At 40.8% G+C, this 23,957-nt stretch overlaps 2 protein-coding genes across 2 annotated transcripts in view; both read right to left on the bottom strand.

Annotated features, from left to right (window-relative positions):
- The window catches only part of chata (choline O-acetyltransferase a), a 28,207-nt gene extending 25,484 nt beyond the window's left edge, over positions 1 to 2,723 (bottom strand). Inside the window, exons 1-2 of the mRNA XM_033980122.2 lie at positions 2,564 to 2,723; positions 1,785 to 1,854 (exon numbers count right to left, since the gene is read on the bottom strand). Coding sequence (XP_033836013.1) covers positions 1,785 to 1,832 — 48 coding nt within the window. The 5' untranslated portion in view covers positions 1,833 to 1,854; positions 2,564 to 2,723. The remainder of the gene's footprint in view (positions 1 to 1,784; positions 1,855 to 2,563) is intronic.
- A 612-nt stretch (positions 2,724 to 3,335) lies between these two features.
- Positions 3,336 to 5,537, bottom strand: slc18a3a (solute carrier family 18 member 3a). The gene has a single exon (XM_033979834.2). It carries the CDS (start codon positions 5,248 to 5,250, stop codon positions 3,700 to 3,702), a length of 1,551 nt encoding a protein of 516 aa, XP_033835725.1. The 5' UTR covers positions 5,251 to 5,537; the 3' UTR covers positions 3,336 to 3,699.
- Positions 5,538 to 23,957: the final 18,420 nt, after the last annotated feature.

The raw sequence follows: 23,957 nt of genomic DNA, 5'->3' as shown, positions 1-23,957 counted from the left end.
GTTTGTGATGAGGAAACAACATTATGACAGAAAATAGGATAATATGGGCCCTTTAAATGTTATTGAAGGTGATAAAGCTAATTTAAATTGGTTTGCACTTATATTAGCATTTCAAATAGTGTAATTCCCAATACTTCTCTAATCTATAATGGTTAAGATTAGGAAAAGGGTTTGGGCTTGTCTTTAGTCTAAAACATTATCATTTTTGTAAATTTGAAAGTAGTAAGGAAACCGCAGGCTTTGATGGTCTGTTAGCATGACTGCTGTGTTTACTTTAGGGACTTGTGGACAGAGGTAAGTCATGTGAGGGTCTTTCTGCGGGGTCCTCTGGGTGGAGGTCTGCAGCCAGATCTCTCTTGCTCAAAGCTGAGGCGATAATGGTTGTTTTATTAAATAACTACTTTTTCAATGTAAAAAAAACTAATATACTAAATTAAATGTATTCTTATGAGCTTTAAGCTATGCTATAATGCTGTTTCCTCCTCAAAAACAGACCTGGAGTTGTGTTTTGTTTCATTCACACATGTTTGAGTAATCCTGGTTTATTAGTCTGTCTACATTTCCAAAGCTTAAAATGCTCTGTTCCACCTTGTGATGTCATGTTAACAACTACCTTTTATTTTTAGTTCAGGAGACATTGGCAATTCCAGGTTTGAAATTATCCAAATGATTCTACTGAAGCTGCATGGAGTGGAGCTCTTCCTACATTACCAGCTGACATCACAAGGTGGAACAGAGCACTTTCTGCTTGAGAGAAGAACACATGCAGGAAGTGTGTGTTTAACATGTGTGAATCAAACAAAACAAAAGTCCAGGTGTGATTTTGATGAAGAAATAACATAGCCCCTTTAAAAAGTTGCTCCTTCACTAAAAACAAATGTGTAGTTGTGTTATGTTTTATTTATTGATTTGATGTCTACTGTGACTAGAAAGCCAAAAGATCAGACAGTGGACTGCAGAGGAAGAGGTGCTGGAGGAACCAACATGGGAGGACAAGCCCGGGATGCACCACCGGAACATAACTGTGGCTGATATCAAGAAATCCTACTAATGGGTTGAGAAAGCTGGACTGAAGGACAGAGGCTCATCCTGGAGCAGGCCTTGAGCACCAGAGCGATAGAGGCCCAGATCTACCACACTAGACAAGACCCAAGGTGTAGCTGTGCAAAGAGGCCCTGAGACAATCCAGCACATAACTGCAGGGTGAAAGACGCTGCAGGGAAAACATACATGGAGCGGCATAACCAAGTAACGGGCATAGTGTACAGAAACATCTGTGCAGAGTACGGACTGGAGACCCCAAGGTCAAGGTGGGAAACTCCTCCAAAGGTAGTGGAGAATGATCAAGCCAAGATCCTATCGGACATTTCAAATGATTCCAAACTAGAGAAATACCAGGGGTTCAGAGAAGAGCTGGAGAAGGCCTGGAAGGTGAAGGAATCAGTGATGCCCGTGGTCATCGGAGCACTCGGGGCAGTGACCCCCAAACTGGAGGAGTGGCTACAGCAGATCACAGGAAAAACATCAGACATCTCAGTCCAGAAAAGTGTAGTACAGGAACAGCAATGATACTGTAGAACCCTCAAGCTCCCAGGCCTCTGGTAGAGATCCCCAGCTGCTCAAACACAAACACTTTTCCCCACAGACTCCTCTGATTGGTCAGGATCTGTCATGGTCTTAGTGAGTGACAGGGGGATTTAACAAATTGTTCATTGAGTATTTGAACAATATAAAACAATAGGACCATCTAATAGATGTCTTGAATATGTAAAATATCCACTCACATTGTCGCCTCCTTTGTCTTTGGAGCTCTCTGTCTCCAGGACCGGCATGATGGAGGAGGGTCAGGTCACACTGTAGATTCTACCAAAAATGTATAAATCAACACACATGTATTTGTTTATGGAAAATGTATTCAAATCAATTATAGAGGCAAAATAAACATCCACTATCAATACGAACTACCCAAGTATTAGGTATTCTTTAAGATCAACATTGCATTGACCATAAACCCTCAAACTTATAATACCACACCACATAAAAGTAATTATTTTAATCCATTAATATTATTATTATTATTTATTATTACCATTTGCCGAAATTATATGAACTAGTTTCATAAGATAGTAATATTAACACTGTTTCTTGTAACATAAATGTTTAGTGTAAACCAATAACATTCACAGACCATTAATCACTATTACGCACCTGATCTCCCTCTCCACACTGGCTGTACACGTTTGTTTACGCATCGACGAAAAGACAAGCTGAATTGTTGTTTCTTTGGATTAAGTTTAATATATGTGTCTCGAAATTGTAGAGAAAAAAGCTGTAAGTTTTTCTGAATAGCAGTATTGTAGTGAATCAGTTATCTTTAAATATTACAATTACGCATGACGTGCGAAATAAATTGAATACAAAATATTTTGTAATATATAGTGATGCGTAATGTAGTGCCAGAGGGCAAAGGGCACGTGCTAAAACATCACCAAGGCCAATATGGTATTTTCAGAAATTGGAAAATAGTAATAATTTCACATACACATATCAGAAATGGTCTTACCGATCAGAAGGAGCCCGCGCCTCGTCCTGGAGCGCAGTCACGGTGTGTCCATGTTGATCCAAGTTCGTGCGTCTCAGCCGGTGACTTTTACGCGCTCGCTCCGGTGCCACTGCGCGCATCACTCAGCCACACCGCTCCGTCCCCATCAGACAAAGCACGCAGTCCCTGGTCTGCTGAGTGGAAATGCTGGTGGTACCTCGCTCTCCAGGCGCGCAGGCTCCTCCTCCCAGAAGTCCTGCTATTCGTCCACAACTTTGTTTGGCACCGGACACGCGCGCGCCACTTTATTTCCATCAGCGCTGTGCGTGATCCATTATCGGCACCAGGACATTTTGGAGAGCGCGAGCGACTGGATTATTTTTGAATTTTCCCGCGGAGATTGTTTAGGCTTCTGTTTATGCCGCGTATTTTCCTCTCGCTTTCTGATTGAATCGCTCTATTTGCAAATTTGTTCCGGGAAGATGAAGAGTGACACATGATAACTGGGTTTGTGTGTGGCCTGTTAGGGACCAAATTATGCCGTTTGCGTAAAAGGTTCGCTCTGGAGTCGAATTTGGTGTGGGGATTAGACCGACTAAAAAATAATCCTCGTGTAATGTATCAATTATGGTTTATAGTATTTTTTGTATTTCTCATATTAATATTAGGATTTCATTTTGTTGTGCGTAAAGTTTAAAACACATGTGTTGATGGCACAAATGACGGGTCATAAGAGCGTTGTGTCCACTGTGTTCATTTAATTATATACATGATATACATGAATGTACAGGGAGCTCATATACAGAGGCTATGCATTCCACAGAACATCATTCAAAACAAACAGTACGTCAGTCACGTCGCAGTCACACACAGTATTGCATATTAAGTTAGCAGCAAAAAGAAAACAGCGAACACGAGGCCTTGACATGACAATCGCTCTTTAGTTAAGACAGTCCCTGAATATCATATCCACAGTGATAAATACAGTGTTAATTAATGGACATCGATCTCGCAATTAACTCTATGTGACAATACCCAGAGGAGGCGCTCCCGTGACGCGCTAAATAATGGATGTTATTACACAACCCTAATGACGAGTGGGAGGACGGGATGCACACACGTTTACATTGGCACTTGGATAGAGGAACAGTGCGTCTTTACGCGTACTCTCCGCCTGAGGACTCCTCCTCTGAGAAGGAGCGCTTTGCGAAAGTTTCGATGCCGTTCTCGTCTATTGTGGTGCACAGGCCCTTCTTCTTCTTCTCCCGCTGTTCCATCTTGATCGTGTCGTACAGTCCCGTGGTGCCGTCCTCCAACAGCATGTTTCTCTCGGAGTAGGACGGCTTCATTTTGGACACGTTTTTGAGTAGCAGCAGCGCCGGTGCGTAAAGCATGTTAGCCAGGCCCATTCCTAAGTTCAACTGAATAAACCCCAAGTCATGCACTATTTTTCCCGCCACGATGGGCCCCATGGCGTATGCCACGCAGTACGAGATGTCTGCGATGGCGTACACGCTGCCGTACACGGACACGTGCCTCACATCCACCAGGAAGCCCAGAGTGGGCAGCAGGGCCGTGTCCACGAAGGCGATGCCAAAGCAGATTCCGCACAACGGGATCATGAGCTGTCCAAAGGTTTTACACGCGGGGATTGTGCACGAGCTCGCCCCAATGAACACCATGCCAATAGCCCCATAGAACCACTGTAGGTGGGGGTACTTAGCCGCGAGTTTAACCGTCAAAAACACACCCAGCACGTGCGGGAAGAAGGCGGGGAACCACGTCAAGCCCACCTGCCACTGCTCCGAGTGCATGGTCTCCTCCATCCAGTTGGCGATGGTGGGCTCCAGGAAGGCCAGCGGGATGTTGCATATGATGAGCGCGCCCGCCACCACCGCGATGTACGGGTCAACCATGAGTTTGTAGATGGGCGTACCCACGGGCATGTTCTCGCGCTCCCGGTTGGAGAAGGGCTTGAGCACCGTCAGGCACATGATACCGTCCCCCAGGCACATGGCCGCGAGGACTATGAAGGGCACGTGCTTCCCAGCAAACTCATAGAGCAACCCGCCAAAAGGGGGTGCCACGAGGCTCCCAAAGGAGATGAAGGCCAGTGCGATCCCCAGCGCCTTGCTGCGCTCCGCCTCCTCCGTGTACCTGTCAGCGATGAGCGCGATGCCCGATGTGTCCGCGAACGCCGAGCCCAGGCCCTGCATGCTGCGCGCGAGGAACAGTGTGGCATAGTTTTCCGCGAAGGCAAAGATGACTGTGGACAGGAACATAATGTTGAGACCGATGAAGAGTGGGATGTCATAGCCCACCCGGTCTATGAAAGTGCCACTCAGCGGGTTGACGATCAGCTGTACCACGGCTTTGGACGCGAACAGAACTCCGATCTGCACGTCAAAGTTCTCCTTGGTCACTTTGGGCGCGGTGCCGTTTGTGAAGTTCGTGCGTACCACTCCTTGCGCTGCTTGTTTCTGCAGGTCCTCCAGGTAATCCGGGATGATGGGCACAATCACCATGTACAGCATATTGTCCAAAAGCAGCGCTATGCACACGATCACCAGGATGACGCGCTTCTGGCGCACCGGGTCCTGCATGACCGTGCCCAGCTGTTTAGTTCTCTCACTCATCTGGGACAGTTTGGAGGCGGCGGTCTGCGCCAGGTTCGTGGCCGCTGTCTCGGTGTTGCCCTCCGGCTCCATCGTTTCCTCTGTCTGGAAGCGCTACTCGAGGGTCAAACTGTTGATAGTTCACAGGAAAGAGCGCGCGTGGCTCATTAGTTCAGTCTTTTCTCTCGTGAAAAGTTCCACTGCTTTACCTCGTTTCTTTTCCGCGCGCCCTGTGAGTCATTGCTGGCTCGAGCCCACTCTCGTGACTGGGACTGGCGGTGTCCCCTCTGCCCCTGCGCTCTCCTGTCTCATGTCTCCACATTCAGGTGACGCGCTGGTCCCGGGCAGCGCACAGCTCAGTGTAGAGCAGGCTCCATCCGCGCTGCGCTCTGTCCGCGTGCCGAGCTGTGCCGAGCTGTGCCACGGTCCTCCGCTACCTGTAATGCTCTGGTCTGTGCCCAGTCATCGTTTGACTCGTGCAGGACTGCTTTTGTCGGCCTTGGACGGAATTCACTCCGCAGTTTGTTAATTCCCCCCGGTGTCCCCCTCCCCCCTCCGCTCTGGCGCTGTCTCAATGACGCACAATCCCGCAGCTCTCCAGAACATCTTTTATGCTAATTACCTCAGCGCCCCAGTGAAACCGCTCTGGTTTAGGCACTTCAAGTGACTCTGTATTTGAGGATCTGTCTTTGGTCTGGTTTAAAGTCTAATAAAATGCTGCGCAAAAGTAGAAAAGCAGCGCCGCTGGTTTCAGCACCACGCGCCAGGACAGCTCCGGGACGCGTCACGCACTGCGGCTTCAGACACGTTAAATCAACCCCAGCTCTCATTGTGGCATTGAAAGTTTTTCTCCCCACATAAATCTGGAGCCTGTTGCAATGTAACTCTTCTCAAAATCAAATCTCGCCAGTGAGCGAGGGAATAGATGCTCTTTTAATGGTTTATTTCAAATCGATGTTATTTATTTATTTTTTTAAACCGGGTTGCATTTTTAGATTGTATATTTCTAATAAGCACTGATAACCACAGGAGCTACAAATTGTGCGCGTCACGACTGCAACCCTCCTGAGCTTCACGCGCACAATGAGCTGATAAACTGCGGCTCAATGCTGCCATCTACTGGAGGATACACGCGCTGGCACATTTAACACAGCCTGAGCCGAAGTTTATTTGCAGCGTCACGTTTAAATCCACATCTAACAGAAAAATATTACAGCAGTTGCCCACATGTACAGTTTGAAATCTATAGAAGTAGAATTTGTTAGTGAAACATTACGTTTTGTGCAGGTCAGATATATACAGTGGTGGAAGAAGTACTTGATTTTGATACTTAAGTAAAAGTACAGATACCAGAACAAAAATACAAGAAAAAAATCTGTTTAAGTAAAAGTATTAAAGTACTTGTTTAAAAATGAACTTAAAGAGTAAGAAGCAAAAGTATTTCACACAAATTTTGAGATCTAATAAATCTTCAAATGTAGCGATTTTGATACAAATTTGTGATGAATTTTGTTAAACAGAAACAACTGAATGAACCATTTTTTTCTGGCTGTTATTATTTGTATGTTTTTGTCTCTGGTAATTTTCTTTAAAAAGTACTTACACAAAGTACAGATACTTTACTACTTTTACTTTATTACATGGCACCACGGGTTATATATGATCTATTTACATGTAGTTTTTATTCACTAAATCAAAACAGTTCATATATCTATAGGAGGTGCAAGGGTCACCGAGGGGTCCGGAGCTCTGGGGACAGGAGCACAGATGGAGCAGAGACCTGTGCTAATGAAAAGAAAACAGGAATCCACTAATTCAGTCTGATGGATTTTTAAAGTAAGTGTTGCATTTGAATTTTTAAATAATAACTCAACAACAACTTTCAATCTTTAACCTGTTTTTGCCTTTAATTTTTGTCTTTTGACCAGTATGGGAGCTACAGTAGCTCAGTTGGTAGTTTGTCCAATGATCTGAAGGTTGGCAGACATAAACATCATTAGTAGAGTGGTCTGATCCACTGACCCACAGGTTGGCGGTGCAATTCCAGCTCTAACAGATAAATGCTATCATTGTGTCCTTGGGCAAGACACTTAACCAACCTCACCCCCACTGTCTGTGAACACAGGTGTATAAATGTGTGTGCGAATGTAGCGCTACATAAAAATTGACCGTTTACTATTTACCATTTTACACATTAGTTTACACATTACACTTTTTTATTCAGTCAAATCAAAAGTTTAAAGGTCCTATGTCATATTATAATGTTATGTTCTGTTTCATTCACACACGTTTGAATAACTCTTTATTATTAGTCTGTCTAAATCTCCAAGACTCAAAACACTCTTTTCCACCTTGTGATGTCATGAAGTGGTAGTTTTCAAGTTAATAACTACATTTTACCTTTAGTTCAGTAGAGACTGGAAATTCCACAGCTGAAATTATCCACATGATTCTAATGAAGGTGTGTGGAGCACTTCCTGTATTACCACATGACATCACAAGGTGGAACAGAGCGTAAATATGCAGGGTTTATAGGGTTGCAGGGTTTACAATAACTCAAGAAATCAGATCTGCATGTAATGTTTAAAATCTGACGTCTGAAATGACAAAACATTTAGTTAAGTAGACGTTCTATCAAAAATAAAATGAACAGGTAAATTGTGAGTCAAAATCAAAATTTGAATAGGCACAATTAACAACTCTCCAGCAGTTATTTAGATGAAATAACATGATAATAAAAAACAAATAACAAAAAGAAAAAACAAAAACATTTCATGACAGAATTGAATTTTTCTTTTACTATGTCCTGCATCCAAAATACCTCTGCCTATTTATAAAACAGAACATTAACCCTAATGTTGAGACCTCTACAAATGCATGAGGTTCTTGTTTTAGTTCAGCAGATTCCAGTCTTCTCTCAGACGCTGGACGTGTTACAAATGATGAATCTTAAAAACATAATTCACAAATCAAATCAAAATGTGTTGTCACTTGTGTTCCCTAAAATCACAATAACAACAAAAGATAAATGTGTTGTTTTAATACAGAGAGACAGGAAACGTGATCCATGGAGCGGTCCCAGGGGAGTCAGCCCTGTTTGATCAGTGATTGGACACAGATTTGTTTGTTAAAGAGCCACTTAAGAAAAGGGTTGAGTTGAGACGGGATTTATTTACAGGTCAATATAGGCCGAAGTGAGAGGTGCTGGTGTCACCACTGTTTTTATATGGCCTGTGCATTATTCACATCTGTATAAATGTGTGTGTGGAGCATTTTATTACACTATTTTCTGATGTATATTATAATGTTGTTTCCTCATCACTGACAGACCTGGAGTTCACTAGAATCATATAGATAATTTCCAGTCTCTACTGAACTGAAGGCAAAAGGAGCTGTTAACTTGAAAACTACCACTTCATGACATCACCAGGTGGAACAGAGCATTTTGAACTTTGGGGATGTATACAAACTAATAACTCCAGGTATATTTTTGATGAGGCGACAGCATTATAACATGGGTTAAACCTCACAGGAGTCAGTTCTGTGTAATATAGCACCTTTAAGCTCTCAAGACGAGACTGAATATTAAACACTACGCCTTCTTACAGGACCTTACAGACAGACCTACCTTCTATTTGGCATGACTTAATGAAATATATTTGCATAATGTCTGACATACTAGTTTATTTAACAGGGACAATGTACACATTTTTGGGGTTAGGGTCAGAAGCAAAATAACCAAAAGCTTATTTTCCATTTCTGTTCTGGTGCAGCCATATTTTAGACGTAGGCCATTATGAGATCTTATATTAAAATCCCCTTTATCAGAGTTCAGAGACAATCTATGACCTAGTCCCTTATAAATAAATATAACATCAGACCACAAACCCAATAAAACAAAGGCCCTTGAGTTCTTCAAACTACAGAGATAACAATCAAAAATATATAGAAGAAAAAATAACAGCACCTTCAATTGGCCTAAACATGACCAAACACAAGTCAATGAATGAATGTTACATTTACTGAGTTTGCAAATGTAATAGTTTAACTTGTACAAACAGCCACAGTGTCCTCGGTCGCGTACTTCCTTTCTTTTGTCCGTTTCGTCATGTTTAAAACGCAAAACTGCTGCAAAACAGTGCGTAAAATTAAGCAATTACGCGTGCGTAATTTTACGCGCGGATCTTTGCCCGAGGGCGGGCCGTCGGAACGTTAAGGGGATAAACACTTAGCATCATTAGCGAGTCTTCAGTCCACATCGGCCACATCGGCTAAAACTCTGGTAGCGGCGCATGAGGAGCCTGTCAATGACGTGGATAAGCTGCGCAAATACGTCTGTGAATCACATAATTGTCTGGAGCAGCTCGTCCCCGGTCACACTCACTGACAAATACTGAAAAATAGCGCAGAATGAATTGTTGTGTGTTTATTTTCAATTCCGGTTCGATTTTTTTGTGCGCAGCACAGATTTTCTGTGCGCGGAGACCGTGTCAGCAGTGCGTTTAGAGGGAACAGTGCCAGCAGCTGTCATTTCAGGCCTTGTTTTGTGCATACAGCAGCTTTTGAAATCGCACTGACTTCTATTGGTACATTGAAGAACATAGTTAAATAAGATATAAATATCTGAATCTGAAGATTCCACCGGCCCGAACGTCGGTTCGAGTCCAACCAGCGATGGTCAGGTAAGAGGAACTATAAACACACAATAAACACACAGCAGCCCAGACCAGCCCGGGACCAGTTGTCTGTATAACTGTGTGTGTGTGTGTGTGTGTGTGTGTGTGTGGGTGTGTGGGGGTGTGTGTGGGGGTGTGTGTGTGTGTGTGTGTGTATGTATATATATATATATATATATATATATATATATATATATATATATATATATATATATATATATATATATATATATATATATATATATATATATGTATGTATGTATGTATGTATGTATGTATGTATGTATGTATGTGGGTACTACAAGAAATCGTAACATTTTGACATTAATGTAACAATTTGACCAGAATAAATTTGTTATTTGAGTTAAAAGGTGAAATGAAAACCAGCGTACGACAGTAGAACTTTCTACTGCTGGCCTTTTAAACATTAACAACTATTGAACCATTTCTCCAAAAATGAGCCCCATGCGCCTTTGCGTGTAGCTGAGCACTCCTGGGCAGGACACTGGCAGGTGTTGGAGAGTTTGCACGTAGTGCACCTGGAACATCCACAGATACAGGGTGTGCGCAGTGCTCCAGAGCCTGTACTGGGAAACAGCGAGGACAGTATGTGGTATTGAACTTTGGCTACATTATAATCGGTGCGTAACACCGGGGCTGCCCAATGCACACGGCTCCACAGGCCCATAATGAGGGGCTGAAGTTGTCCACAATGAACACATCTTTGAACAGTGCCCATGTTTAGAAGCGAAGCAGAGCGGAGTATGGGTGTGCCCTGAGACTCCACCTGTCTGCAGCTGGAGCACAGCCTGTGTCCTGCCCTATGAGCCCCAGGGGGTGCCACGCTTTGCAGCTTTTTTTCAGGGAGGAGTCCAGTCACTCCACGGGGAGAACATGTAGCCTACTTCACTCAGCAGTTTGTGACTGATGCGCACGAGTGTAGAGGTGCAGCTAAACCGCGGTGCAGATCTGTCTAATAACTTACAAACTTATGGGAGGTGTAAAATGTTAGTATTACAAAGTTTGATATCCTTAATGGGCTTTTATGTTAGCCTTAACTCATCCAAGTGCCAGCCTTTTGAGTCTGGGTTCATTTTGATTTGGTGTCCAGCTCTAAATCATTAAATGTCGACTTTTTTGGGTACAACTTTATTCTTATAAAATTATGACTTGATTCTTGTAGCGCAGCAAGTGATTAACTGTCCTCAGACATTGAGTACAGTACAGATACAAGTACCTTAGTATCCCACAATCAAATAGCAACCTTGAAGAGGAAACAAGGAAAGCAGCCACAGCCAAATGCCTCCCACAAGAAAGGCAAATCCTAAGGAGTCAGCTATAGCTCCTGACCATGCATGACGTGTTCCATCCCAAATCCAGCACCCTGAGGCTGTACGTGAGCCGTAAGGAAGGAGACAGAGGACTAGTGAGGATGAAAGCCTCTGTCCAGGATGAAACATCCAAGGTCCATAAATACATCAAGGACAAGGCCACAATAGATGACGTGCTCAGTGAACGTCTCAGACAGTAGAGTGCAGAGGAAGAGGTGCAGGAGGAACCGTCATCGAAGGTCAAGCCCCTTCCCGGGATGTACCACTGGAACATAACTGAAGTGGCTGATATCAAGAAATCCTACCAATGGGTTGAGAAAGCTGGACTGAAGGACAGAGGCTCATCCTGGAGCAGGCCTTGAGCACCAGAGCGATAGAGGCCCAGATCTACCACACCAGACAAGACCCAAGGTGTAGCTGTGCAAAGAGGCCCCTGAGACAATCCAGGACATAACTGCAGGGTGAAAGACGCTGCAGGGAAAACATACATGGAGCGGCATAACCAAGTGATGGGCAGATTGATGTCTATTGACAGATTGAATAACCATACATTTTACAGTGTTTTTCTCTTGTGACAGATAGTGATGGCCAACCTACTTTTTCTTCATCTGTTATGAAATGAAGGGCTGAGTGAAAACGTATCTAAAGGTTTCAAAGTAGAGGTTGAAATCTGCATGTATATTATATCTCCATAATCTTGTACAGAAAGAAGGTTGCATGAAGAGTTTATTTTCTGTAATTCAAGGAGATACAAGATTTATTTCTATCACAGATAAGATTAGCTACAATGAGCAGTTTCACCTGCTCTCTGTCTCTAAACAGATCGCAAACCAGTGCTTCACTACAATAAAAGACATAAAGCCAGCTGATGTGGTATGAAGCAGGAGGCGGACTGAGAAAAAAAAATCTCATCCAACAAAATGTATTCAGATTCTCTCTGGTCAAACGTGGCAAAATATAATACATATTTACAAAATTGAACTGTGCTCAACTTAATCAAAAGCAACAGAAATAAACAAAACTAAGGAAACCCTCACGTGCACCAGGGCTACACTGACGTTCCCCTGATGGATTACACTCTTCTTTTAGACTCTCTCCAGGTAAATACTAATCATTCCATAGATGCCAGTTAGATTTTAACTTTAACAAAGTGTCCATTTAACTGCTCAATGAGGCCCTCTGTCTCTTTAACAACAGTGTTTAAAATAAAACTATAAAAACACAAAAATACTGAACACAAAATACACAAAAACACTGAAACAAAAAGAACTTAAACTAGTTCCCGCCTCCACATGGTCCAGCCCACAACCTCAAGTCACACACACTTGTGTGTATTTGTAAGGATGTTTCATACTTTAGATTCTTACTTTGGGATCCACTTTCCTCAAAAGTGTTACATGATGCAGCAGCAGTGAATGAAGTACAAACAAGATTACTCAAGTAAAGATAAAAGTATCACATGAAAAAGTACCCCCTTACAAATGTACTTTAAGACTAAAAGAGTACTTTTTTTTGCAGAGGAGGGCAGTAGCACAAAATTCTGAGCACAAACCATCTTGGTGGTTTGTAGAAAGTACAGATACTGCTCTCAAATGTAGTGAAATAAAAGTAAAAAGTATCCACAGTAAAATATACTTAGGTTACAGTACTAATTACTTGCACTGCGTTACAGTCCTCCTCTGTGTTGTGGTGATGTGTGTGCTCAGCTGATTTAAACAGATTTGCAGGACGTTTTTTTCAGAACCGTCTTTGGTGTGACAGAGTGAAAGCCCCTTTATCCTGATTCACAATGTGGGGGGCGCGTTTATGGATCTCGATGGCCCCCTGATCCAAAAGTGACACTCGTTGATGCTCTCTCCGCCTATATGACCTTAGCCTTGTCCAAGTCCATGAGATGGTTTTTCGTTTTGCAGAGTGCAGCAAAACTGTCAAGGTATGAAACAGAGGTTTGTACATAAAAATCTAAAGTTTAATCAATAGAGAAGACTTAATAAACCTAACTAAGTGTTTCGTGTTTATGTCATGTCTTTGTTACTCTTCTGTCCAAACACAGACAAAACCTCTTTATTCACATTTTGCCTATTCAAAAGTTTATATTTTTGTCTTTGCTTCTTTATGGCGTGTTTATATGGACGCTAATGGTTTGAAAAATAAGTTACATTTCTATTGGAGCCAGTAGTTAAATAGTATTTCATATGTGACAGTATCGTAGCAGGCACAAAAGCTGCTTGATAGTTGATTTTATAAATCAAAATGAATCAAAAGAGTGACACAAAAGAAGAAAAATTAAACTTGTAGATTTGATAAAAAAAAAAGAGCAGAAATAGCCTTCACATGTTTATGTGTGTGTGTGTGTGCTGCACATTTATCTATCCCTTTTGTGTCCAGCAGATGTCCCCATAGCCTTATTCTTTGAAAGTCAGACCTGCCTCTTGCTTGAGTGAGAACACTCGCTGCCTTTGGATGTTCTTTCTGTGGATTATGTCCATGAGAATATGCAAATAATACTGCCCCTATACTCTCATCCCACTATACTGAAGTGACTGTAAAATAACCCACAAAAGTGCAAAACTACCACACTCGTTGAGCTTTTAATGTTATAACAGTATTATCGGTAGTATCATTAGTTTACTCAAAGTATTTAGATTGAGACTTGAGTGCACAGAAAATTCCCATTTTCACCTACCCCCTATCTCCGCCCACAACTGTATACTGTACTTGCAAGTCCTACATGTTGTCCCACCTACCTGGGGAGGTGTTCTAGACATGTCCCACAGGGAGGAGGCCCTTAGGACACGTGGGAGGGACGATGTTTCTCGCTTGGCTTGGGAATATCTTGGGGTCCCACCGGAGGAGCTCGAGGAAGCGTCTGGGGTGACTGCTGCCCTGTCTACACATATTATTAGTTTCATGAATAGAAAAGCATAACATGTCTACTTAAATATGACTGAACCTTCCAGCCACTTCCCTTTAGTGCTTAGTTTGACGTCGCCATGGCAATAAAGTATAATAAATATTAGTCCAGATTTGTAGTTTTATTTTTAGGTTTGTTATGTCACTGTGGTGAGGCAACATTCCATAATTTCTCCTGTCAACACGCTGTTAACAGAAAAGCTTAAACTCCTTCATAAAACCTGGAATTTGGTCACACAAACATTTATATTGGCATTTGAGAAGAGGCGGGGCTAAAACTGTAACGACTCATCTGATTGGCTGTTGTAGACGATCCGTTTTTCCTGTGTTTTGCCTGCACATATCTGATTTGGATCCATGCTCAGGAGAATCTAACTCACTGTGTAATCTACAGTACAGCTAAAGTATTAATATCCATAAAACCCCAGACCAGTGCAGCCAAATGCTCAAGGGCACAACGTCACTGCAGAGACAAAATAACCAGCACAGATTAGACTGATCCAGACACAAAATATGATGGGTTTAAATGAGGTCAATGTGCTACAAATACGATTTAGAATAATATAAAAACGTAATCCTTAATGATCCATTATCAGCGGTGGAAGAAGTACTCAATTTTGTTACTGTAGTAAAAGTACAGATACCAGCACAGAAAAATACTCAAGTAAAACTAAAAGTATCACATGAAAAAATCTACTTAAGTAAAAGTATTAAAGTGCCTGTTTAAAAATGTACTTAAAGAGTAAAAATTAAAAGTATTTCATGCAGATTTTGAGGTCTTATAAAGCTTCAAATGTTGTGATTCTGATAAAGATTTGTGCTGAATTTTGTAAAATTTTGTTAAAATATTTTTGTTTGCTCAAAGTACAAATGTGTTAAAAATAAACACTCAGTCTTTTCAGCAGGTCTCAGACAATAATAAAACGTTTACTTTCAAGTCATGTTCTAAAATATAGTGGATTAGAAAGTACAGATACTGTTCTCAAAGTGAAGTAAAAGTATCCACTTTAAAATTTACTTAAGTAAAGTACAGATATCAAAAATTCATACTTAAGTACAGTACTTTACTACTTTTACTTTGTTCCACCACTGCCTCTTTTACCCTGACTTCACTCTCACAGAAGATCCTACGTTACACGTGATGTGAAATCCTGTGATTAGGGCCGGGATAGATCTTTCCATTGAGGTGAAAAATATGAAAAAATGTTTCTCTATTGTGTTTGATAAATGTTCTTGAATATCTTTGTCTTGAGAAATTCCCTCTCTAAAAACAAATCAGAATATGGACTTTCAGTGTCACTGGTCCAAACCATGTGCCTTGGACACTTAAAATGAGGACAGCTGAATAATGATTGGCTGAGAATGTGATGAAGAGATGTCAGCTGCTCCTGAAGGAAACGGGTTGTCTGGACTGGGGCATCTGTTTACAGTTATAGTCCCAAGATTTATAAGGTGACCTTTTGAATGTTCTCCATGTGTCTTTGTGATCCTCGTCAATCTAAAACATGCACAGTAAAGGATGGGTCAAAGCCTGAGGATTAATACAACTACATACAGAGACAGTCAAACAGATGTACAGTAAAATCATATTTTATTCATAGCAATTAAGACATTTATAAATTCACTGTATTCAAACAATTGTCTTTCTTCATACATTTATATAATCAGAATATTACATTTAAAGGCACACTTTCTTACCGTTATCTTAGCGTAGTGGTGCCAACTGCTTTTCTCCATGGCAGTAGATACATTTACAGTGGTCCCTTTTATATCACAGTTCACCTTTTGCGGTCTTGCTGTTTCGCAGATTTTTTAGTGCAATTTTCCATGCTTTTTTACAGTGTATGAACGTGCATTGTGTTCTGCGTCCTGATTGGCTGAGGGACTGTAGATCATTGTCCATCAGTCTCCTCTGTGCCGTGTCTCCTGTACAGTACAGAATGTGTTCAGACAAATTTACATAAATATTCGATCGCAGTGTGACTCTGAAGTGCTGTATGTTTGCAAGTTTTCTCCCCGACAAAACCCACAATGTCGATGAAACGTTCTGCACCGACAAAGGACCTACGAAGGTTTGAACTTTGAGAGAGTTTAAACAAGAGAGAAATGTGAGAAAATGTTAATGCCTGTGTGAGAAAAGAGTATAAAGTGTGTGGTGAGGGGTTTTACAGCTGCAAAACATATAGAATAATTGTAAAAAATAAAGCTGATACTTCACAGATTTCACCCTCCTTCAAAAACATTTAGTTTAAAGCAGACCTATTCTACCAAATCAACATTTAACCATGTTATAGTCGGTTCCTCTTCTCAATTACCCTCTCAAAGTTGTATTTAATCAGTAATACGCATGAGATTCAGGAGCATTGCGTAGTTTTGGTACAAATGAAAAAAAATCCGCTGCTTGCTAGTGTGATCTGCAGCTGTTCATCTGAGGTGACGATTCTTTATTGTGAAGATGTTTACTCCAACATCAGCTCCCACTCTGCACTGCAGTTTTCTAACGTAGAAATCAGTGGACTTGTTTTTTTATTAAGTCATTTTAGAAGAATATTGCGATTTAAAATGAGCAAATTATAACACAGTGATCCAGGGCTGTCTCAGATTATAGCTGTATAGCAGATAGAAGCACAATATGTCTTTTTAAAACACTCTAGCCTTTTTATAGCTGTGTAGAGATGTGTGGCCTATCACTGATCAGCCATTAAGGATCTCATCTGCCATCCACAAGTTATATAACAGTACAAATATTCACACTTCAAACTTCTTATAGTATTTACTTGATGCATAATCCTGAAATATACAGGACCATACACACAACCCCACCATTCTCCAGTATTTGAACAGTAGTAGTGTAAGTACTTGAATATGTGTGTGTAGTATTGCTGTGTACTACATTTACAGATAAAGGGAGTTGATTAATAGCATAATCCATGAGTCTGAATAGATTATAGGCAGCGGGGCCCATATGTGTGAAACCCATTCACTTAATCAGAGTACAGCTGCTGCCTGTGTCCACTGCCTCTGCCACAATCACACACGTGCACTCAATACAGGGTTTACAACGACGACAACTACAACGGCAACGACGACAATGATGACAACGATGACAAGGACAATGGCAATGGCAACGACAACAACAACGATGACAACGACTGCAACGGCAACGATGAAAACAACGAATACAACGATGACAACGGCAACAACAACTACAACAATGACAACATCTACAACAATGACAACATCTACAACAATGACAACATCTACAACAATGACAACAACAATGACAACAACTACAACAAAAAGACAACAACTACAACAATGACAACAAAGACAACAATGACAGCAAAGACAGCAAAGACAGCAACTACAACAATGACAGCAAAGATCACAACAATAATGACAATAACAACGACAACAACTACAACAACAATGACAGCAAAGACAACAACAACAATGACAACAAAGACAACAACGACAACAATGACAGCAAAGACCACAACGACAATGACAATAACAATGACAACAACGACAACAACAACAATCATAACAACAATGACAACAACAACAACAAAGCAAATTACAACAACAACAACAACACTACACTAAAACAGCGCTTTTTGGACACTTTAAGACACTTTATATACGATGAGGAAACAGTAGATGAAGACGACAGTGGAAATCATGGGGGTAATGCCAGATTGAACAGGTGACTTTTTAGTAGTGATTTGAAGTGCTGCAATGAGTCCGAGCTCCTGATGGGTTGTGGGAGTCAGTTCCTGAAGGCGGGGACGGCAGCAGCGAAGGCTCTCTCCCCCAAGGTTCGGTGCTTTGTCCTGATGAGGGGAGTGAGGAGGTTAGTGTCGGCTGATCTGAGGTGGCAGGTGGGACAGAGGATGGAGGAGGTCAGTGAGAGAGAAGGAGGGGCCAGGTTATGGAAGGACTTGTACGTAACCAGGAGGACCTTGTATTGGATACGGAGCCAGATGAGGACTCAGACACACTCCATACAGAAAGACCCGGGAGTCGATTCAGGACTCTTTCTTTCTTTAAGCCCCTCAGCCACTGTACAGCCAGAGATACATGTGCTGTGTACTGCAGACGAGCCACAGAAGCAGACTGCAGCTTACATAACTGTGGTCACACTGTGAGGAGGTGAGGCACACTGCACATGACCTCAGGACACACACTCACACGTGTGTTGTAATGTGAGAAGACAGGCTGTCAACACTCAGAGAAAAATGCCAGAGGATTTACATGTCTGACACTGTTGAGTGCTATGTGCAAAATAAATATGTATAGAAAGATTGTTCCACATTTAATTAAAGACCCCGTACATGATTTTTCTCATGTTTTTGTGGAAATTTGTGTTGCTCCATTACAGATATAGGGTTTGAAATAAGACAGCTATGTACCGTCTGTATCTAATTAAAAGCGTTGTTGTTGTTGTTAGAATTGCCATGATGTCAAAACTCCACTCTGATCTCAAAAAGTTGTGAACAGTTAAAAGTTATAATTAAAATACAATTTGGAGGCCAGAAAATACAAAGCAAATTTACAAACTTTCTATCCAGGTTAGGTTATTGCCGAAATACCAAAAATTATTATCAATTAGATCAGTTAAATATTGGTCATATTTAAGTGTTATGTATATATACTTCATTTGCCTCCAGTTGATTCCAGTCTAGAATCATTTTGAACATTCTGTTGACATTTTGGGATGAGTCTTGCGGTTTTTGCGATGTTCCCTTCTGTTCATATTTCTACTTAATCCGCTCAAAAAACAGAAATCTTGATTGGTGAACCAGACGTAATCCCTGGTCAACTCTAAATACCAGAATATGTTTGACTGTACGAGATTATGAGCTGATAAAGAAAAGGTTACATTTGGCTGCCAGAAATTTGGGATTTGGTTGAAAAATAATCCACCATGTTAATCTCATGCCAGTGTATTTTAAATAATTTATCTGCCCACGTCAGCGGTGACAGAGAGCCCATTTATAGAATCTCTGGTATTTGATTACAGCGAATGTAGGCGACTGAAGCGCCAGTAATGTAACGAAGGGAAAAATCATGTTCTAGTTTCTGACAGGAGACAAAAACAAGATTAATTGGCGTAGGTTTAGCTGTATCCTCGAATAACCCGCTAATCATTTTAATGCGGGGCTTAAGATGGCTCCCAAATTACTCTTCAAAGGTGCGTCATGAAACATTTTGTCTTAAAGGGGCTGTACCATTTTTTGCCCCTGTACAGATATATTATATAAGCAGTTTAGGATAAAAATGAGATCGCTGCAAGCTGTCAGCATCTAATTATAAAGTACAGTATGTTTATTTCCACAAACCAGGAAGTCAGAATGCTGGTTGTTATTAGCATTAATGTGACGGAAAAACTCTGAGTTGCGAAAAGTGCTTATAATCTCATCACTGTGAATAATTATAATGCTAGAAATGCATTTGGAAAGAAAGGAATAAATTAGATGACTGCAAACAGTTTAAAATGAATTAATTCTGGAAAAACATGCATTATTATCTCTCTCTCATCACAAACGGACCAAGAGTTGTGTTTTGTTTCATTCACACATGTTTAACACACAAACCCTGAAAACTTAGGCTGAGTTCTTCTCTCAAACTGAAAACACCTTGTTCCACCTTGTGATGTCATGTGGTAATACAGGAAGTGCTCTACTGTGTTTTAAATTCCATACACCTTCACTACAATCAGTTGTATAATTTCAGACCTAGAATTGCCAATTTCTACTGAACTAAAAGTAAAACATAGCTGTTAAAACTACCACTTCATGACATCACAAAGTGAAACAGAGCATTTTGAGCTTTGGAGATGTAGACAGACTAATAGTTAAGTGTTACTAAAACATGTGTGAATGAAACAAAACACAATTCCAGATCTGTTTTTGGTGAGGTAACAGCATTATAACATGACTTAAAGCTCACAGCGGTATATTGGTTGTCATCTGCTTGTCTCCGTAGAAATATATTTCACTTTGCCACATGTGGAACACTCTAGGTTTCTTCCATAACACAGGAGCTTGTGAGAAAACGCTCTACCTCCTACTGTGCTTGTAGAAACTCTCTAGAACAATAGTCCAGAGCAGAGACATACATGCAGGCTTTGGCCTCTGCTTTGAAACCATTAGTTCCACACTTTCATTTGGCCCTTCGTTTCATTACAGCATTTGAAGCCCATCCCTGTGCTCTCGATGGAAAAGTGAGTTGGGCATCACTGTCTATAAGAAGAGAACAGCACTGTATATGTGAACATTTAATACCAGATCACATGAATGCATAAGGCTAAGGTCCAGCTGCATCAGAACTGAGACGGAGAAGAGGCTTTTAGTTGCTCAGCTGCACAAAACTGGAACATATTTCAAGGTCAAGATAAATTGGATACTTTGGTGCCACAATTGCAATTTAATAATCTGGCAACAAACTTTTATACACACACCCGCATCTGTTTTTAAAGTTTTATATGGACTTATATACTTATTTGTTGTGTTTGTGTTGTGTTTTTGAACAGGGAGCCCATGAAAAACACCCAGTGCTCTCATTGGGTTCCCCTGTATCAATAAAAATAAAGAAAGAAAGAGAAAGTTCAGATACTACTGTGTCACTTCAATGTAGTTATAAGCTCAACAGTAAGACAGTGAAGGGACTCTGTGAATGTTGCTGCACTTTGAATCAGTGGAAAGTTTTTTTGTTTTTTTTATAGAGCTTTTAGGACTAGCACCGCTCCCAGAGAATTACAGCGGTTTAGCCTGGATGTCACAAATGTATGGATAAAAGGCTAAAAGTTTTACTTTGCTTTTACAGGATTTGTATATACTGTGAATCAGAGCTCTTGGTCAAGACTCCAAGGTTCTTTACAGTAGACCTGGAGACGACTGACATTGAGTCTTGCAGCTACTGTTGTACAATTACTACTTCTACCATCACCACTACTCTTGGTATTACTTCTGCTACTACTACTACTGTTGTTACTACTCCTACTTCTACCATGACTACTGTTGTTATTACTTCTACTTCTACCACCACTACTGTTGTACTACTACTACTACTACTTCTACTACTTCTACTTCTACTACCAACACTACAGCTACTACTACTTCTACCACCACCCTATTGTTACTTTCACTCCTACTACTACCACCACTACAGCTACTACTACTACTTCTACTTCTACCATTACTACTGTTGTTACTATTACTCCTACTACTACCACCACTACTGTTGTGCTACTACTACTTTTACTACCACCACTACTGTTGTACTACTACTACTTTTTCTACCACCACTACTGTTGTGCTACTACTACTTTTACTACCACCACTACTGTTGTGCTACTACTACTTTTACTACCACCACTACTGTTGTACTACTACTTCTACTTCTATTACCACCACTACAGCTACTACTACTTCTACTTCTACCACCATTACTGTTGTTACTATTACTCCTACTACTACCACCACTACTGTTGTACTACTACTACTTTTACTACCACCACTACTGTTGTACTACTACTACTTTTACTACCACCACTACTGTGTACTACTACGTCTACTTCTACCATCACTACTGTTGTTACTATTACTCCTACTACTACCACCACTACTGTTGCACTACTCCTACTTCTACCACCACTACTGTTGCACTACTACTACTTTTACTACCACCACTACTGTTGTACTACTACTACTTTTACTACCACCACTACTGTTGTACTACTACTACTTTTACTACCACCACTACTGTGTACTACTACGTCTACTTCTATTACCACCACTACAGCTACTACTACTTCTACTTCTACCACCACTACTGTTGCACTGCTACTCCTACTACTACCACTACTACTGTTGCACTACTACTACTTCTACTACCACTACTACTGTTGCACTACTACTACTTCTACTTCTACCACCACTACTGTTGCACTGCTACTCCTACTACTACCACTACTACTGTTGCACTACTACTACTTCTACTACCACTACTACTGTTGCACTACTACTACTTCTACTTCTACCACCACTACTGTTGTCACTATTACTCCTTCTACTACCACTACTACTGTTGCACTACTACTACTTGTACTAGCACCACTACTGCTGCTTGTTGTTGCTGACTGGCATAGTTGGCATAAGTGTTGTTGACATGGCTCATCAGTGTTCAGTGTGGTGAGTAATTATGCAACAGTGGAGTCTATGAGTATGTGTCAATAATCAGCTTAAAACAACATCTGAGGACTCCGCAGTGTTTTAATTTCCGTTAACGCATAATCACTCTGGTACATGTGGGGAGCTGGGTATGAGAGCTGTGGTACTAAGGCTTGATTCAGAAGCTGTTGTCATACTTGCCCTCCATCACAGAATACGCATCTCATCTGTTTTAACTTGATTTATGGTTAATATCTTTGAAATGACTGGGCCTATAAAGAGTATGGGATTGCTTTGCGGTGGTGGTGGTTACATTTTTATATTTTTCCACATTCCAGGCTCTCAAAGCACTTTACATCAAGGAACCACTTACCCATTCATGCACACATTCAAACATTAGGGTACACAGACACTGAGGGTGAAGAGGGTTAAGTGTCTTGCCCAAGTCAGAACAACAGTATTCATTTGTGGGAGCTGAAGTTGCACCATCGACCTGTGGGTCCATGAATCTGACCGCTCTACCAATGATGTTTATATCGACCTGCCAGCCTTCGGATCAGTGAACAAACACTCAACCAACTGAGCTACTGTTGCCGCAGTAGTTTGATCAAACCTTCTGGAGTTTTCAGTATAGCCTTTCAATGCGATGGAGACTTCAGATGTTATATACTAAACTATATGTATTGTTTATTGTTACTGTAGTGACCAGTAGCGATTTGTTACATGACTTTTTTGTTTATTTTTCTGATATTGTTTTGGTTAATGAGTGTCCATAGAGGCTCATTTTTCATTTGTGTTGCATACTGGTCCAGCACAGACATGGTGAGTTTAGATAAAAACAGTTTCTTGATGTTTGTTCCAAGTCTTACATGAAATAAACAAAAATGGCCAAAGTTCAGCATTTTCCCAGGAGGCAAAAATAAACAAAGTATTCAGAACCAGACTACACAGTTGTTGTAAGTACAGAGACAAGAAGACATCAAAAATAATATGGTGAGTTTGTGGTGTGTGTCTTCTGTTGGGAAGTAAATGTGCAGGGTGGTGTTCTGTGACCCACGTGAATACAGCTACTGTCCATTTGGTATTAGTCATTTTAGTCAATTTAACCAAATTCTGTCATTCTCTCAAAATGAGCCAGATGTTTTGACATCTTTTTTCAAGCTGTGCTCAACAGTGGCATATGAAGTACTTCATTCTGTATGTAAAAGTACAGATACAAGAGCAAAACAATTACTCCAGTAAAAGTATCACATTAACAAAATATCTACTTCGGTAAAAGTACTGAATTGTAGTGATTTGTATATTTTGTTTGCTCAAAGTTGGGATGCTAACTTAAATTATGAATGTGCTAAACATCACGCCATTTCAACAGATCTGAAACCATAAAGAAATATACTTAAAACATGAGTGAAAAGTATTCACTTTAAAATGTGCTGAAGTACATATACTTCTAATACAGTACAGTACATTTACGTTTCTAATTTGTTACTTACCGATGACGCCCAAGACTCTATTTCTCTTTTTTTCATTTTGTTGTAACCAGTGTGGTAGGCTATAGAAATAAATAAAAAGAAACTGTTGAAATTTCAAAATCTTTATTTATAATTTATATTCATCTGATAATTTACATTCCAGGATAATTTCAAAATACTGTTCTTCAAATCACATCTGTCAAAAAGCAACATATACATAGACATATGACATCA

This window comes from Periophthalmus magnuspinnatus, chromosome 15 (assembly GCF_009829125.3).
Source record: "Periophthalmus magnuspinnatus isolate fPerMag1 chromosome 15, fPerMag1.2.pri, whole genome shotgun sequence".
Lineage (NCBI taxonomy): Eukaryota > Metazoa > Chordata > Actinopteri > Gobiiformes > Gobiidae > Periophthalmus > Periophthalmus magnuspinnatus.
This window is presented reverse-complemented; position numbering and strand designations above follow the sequence as displayed.

What these genes read in the sequence shown, in the direction of transcription:
- slc18a3a (XM_033979834.2), bottom strand. Translation starts at nt 5,250, where the DNA reads ATGGAGCCGGAGGGCAACACCGAGACAGCGGCCACGAACCTGGCGCAG.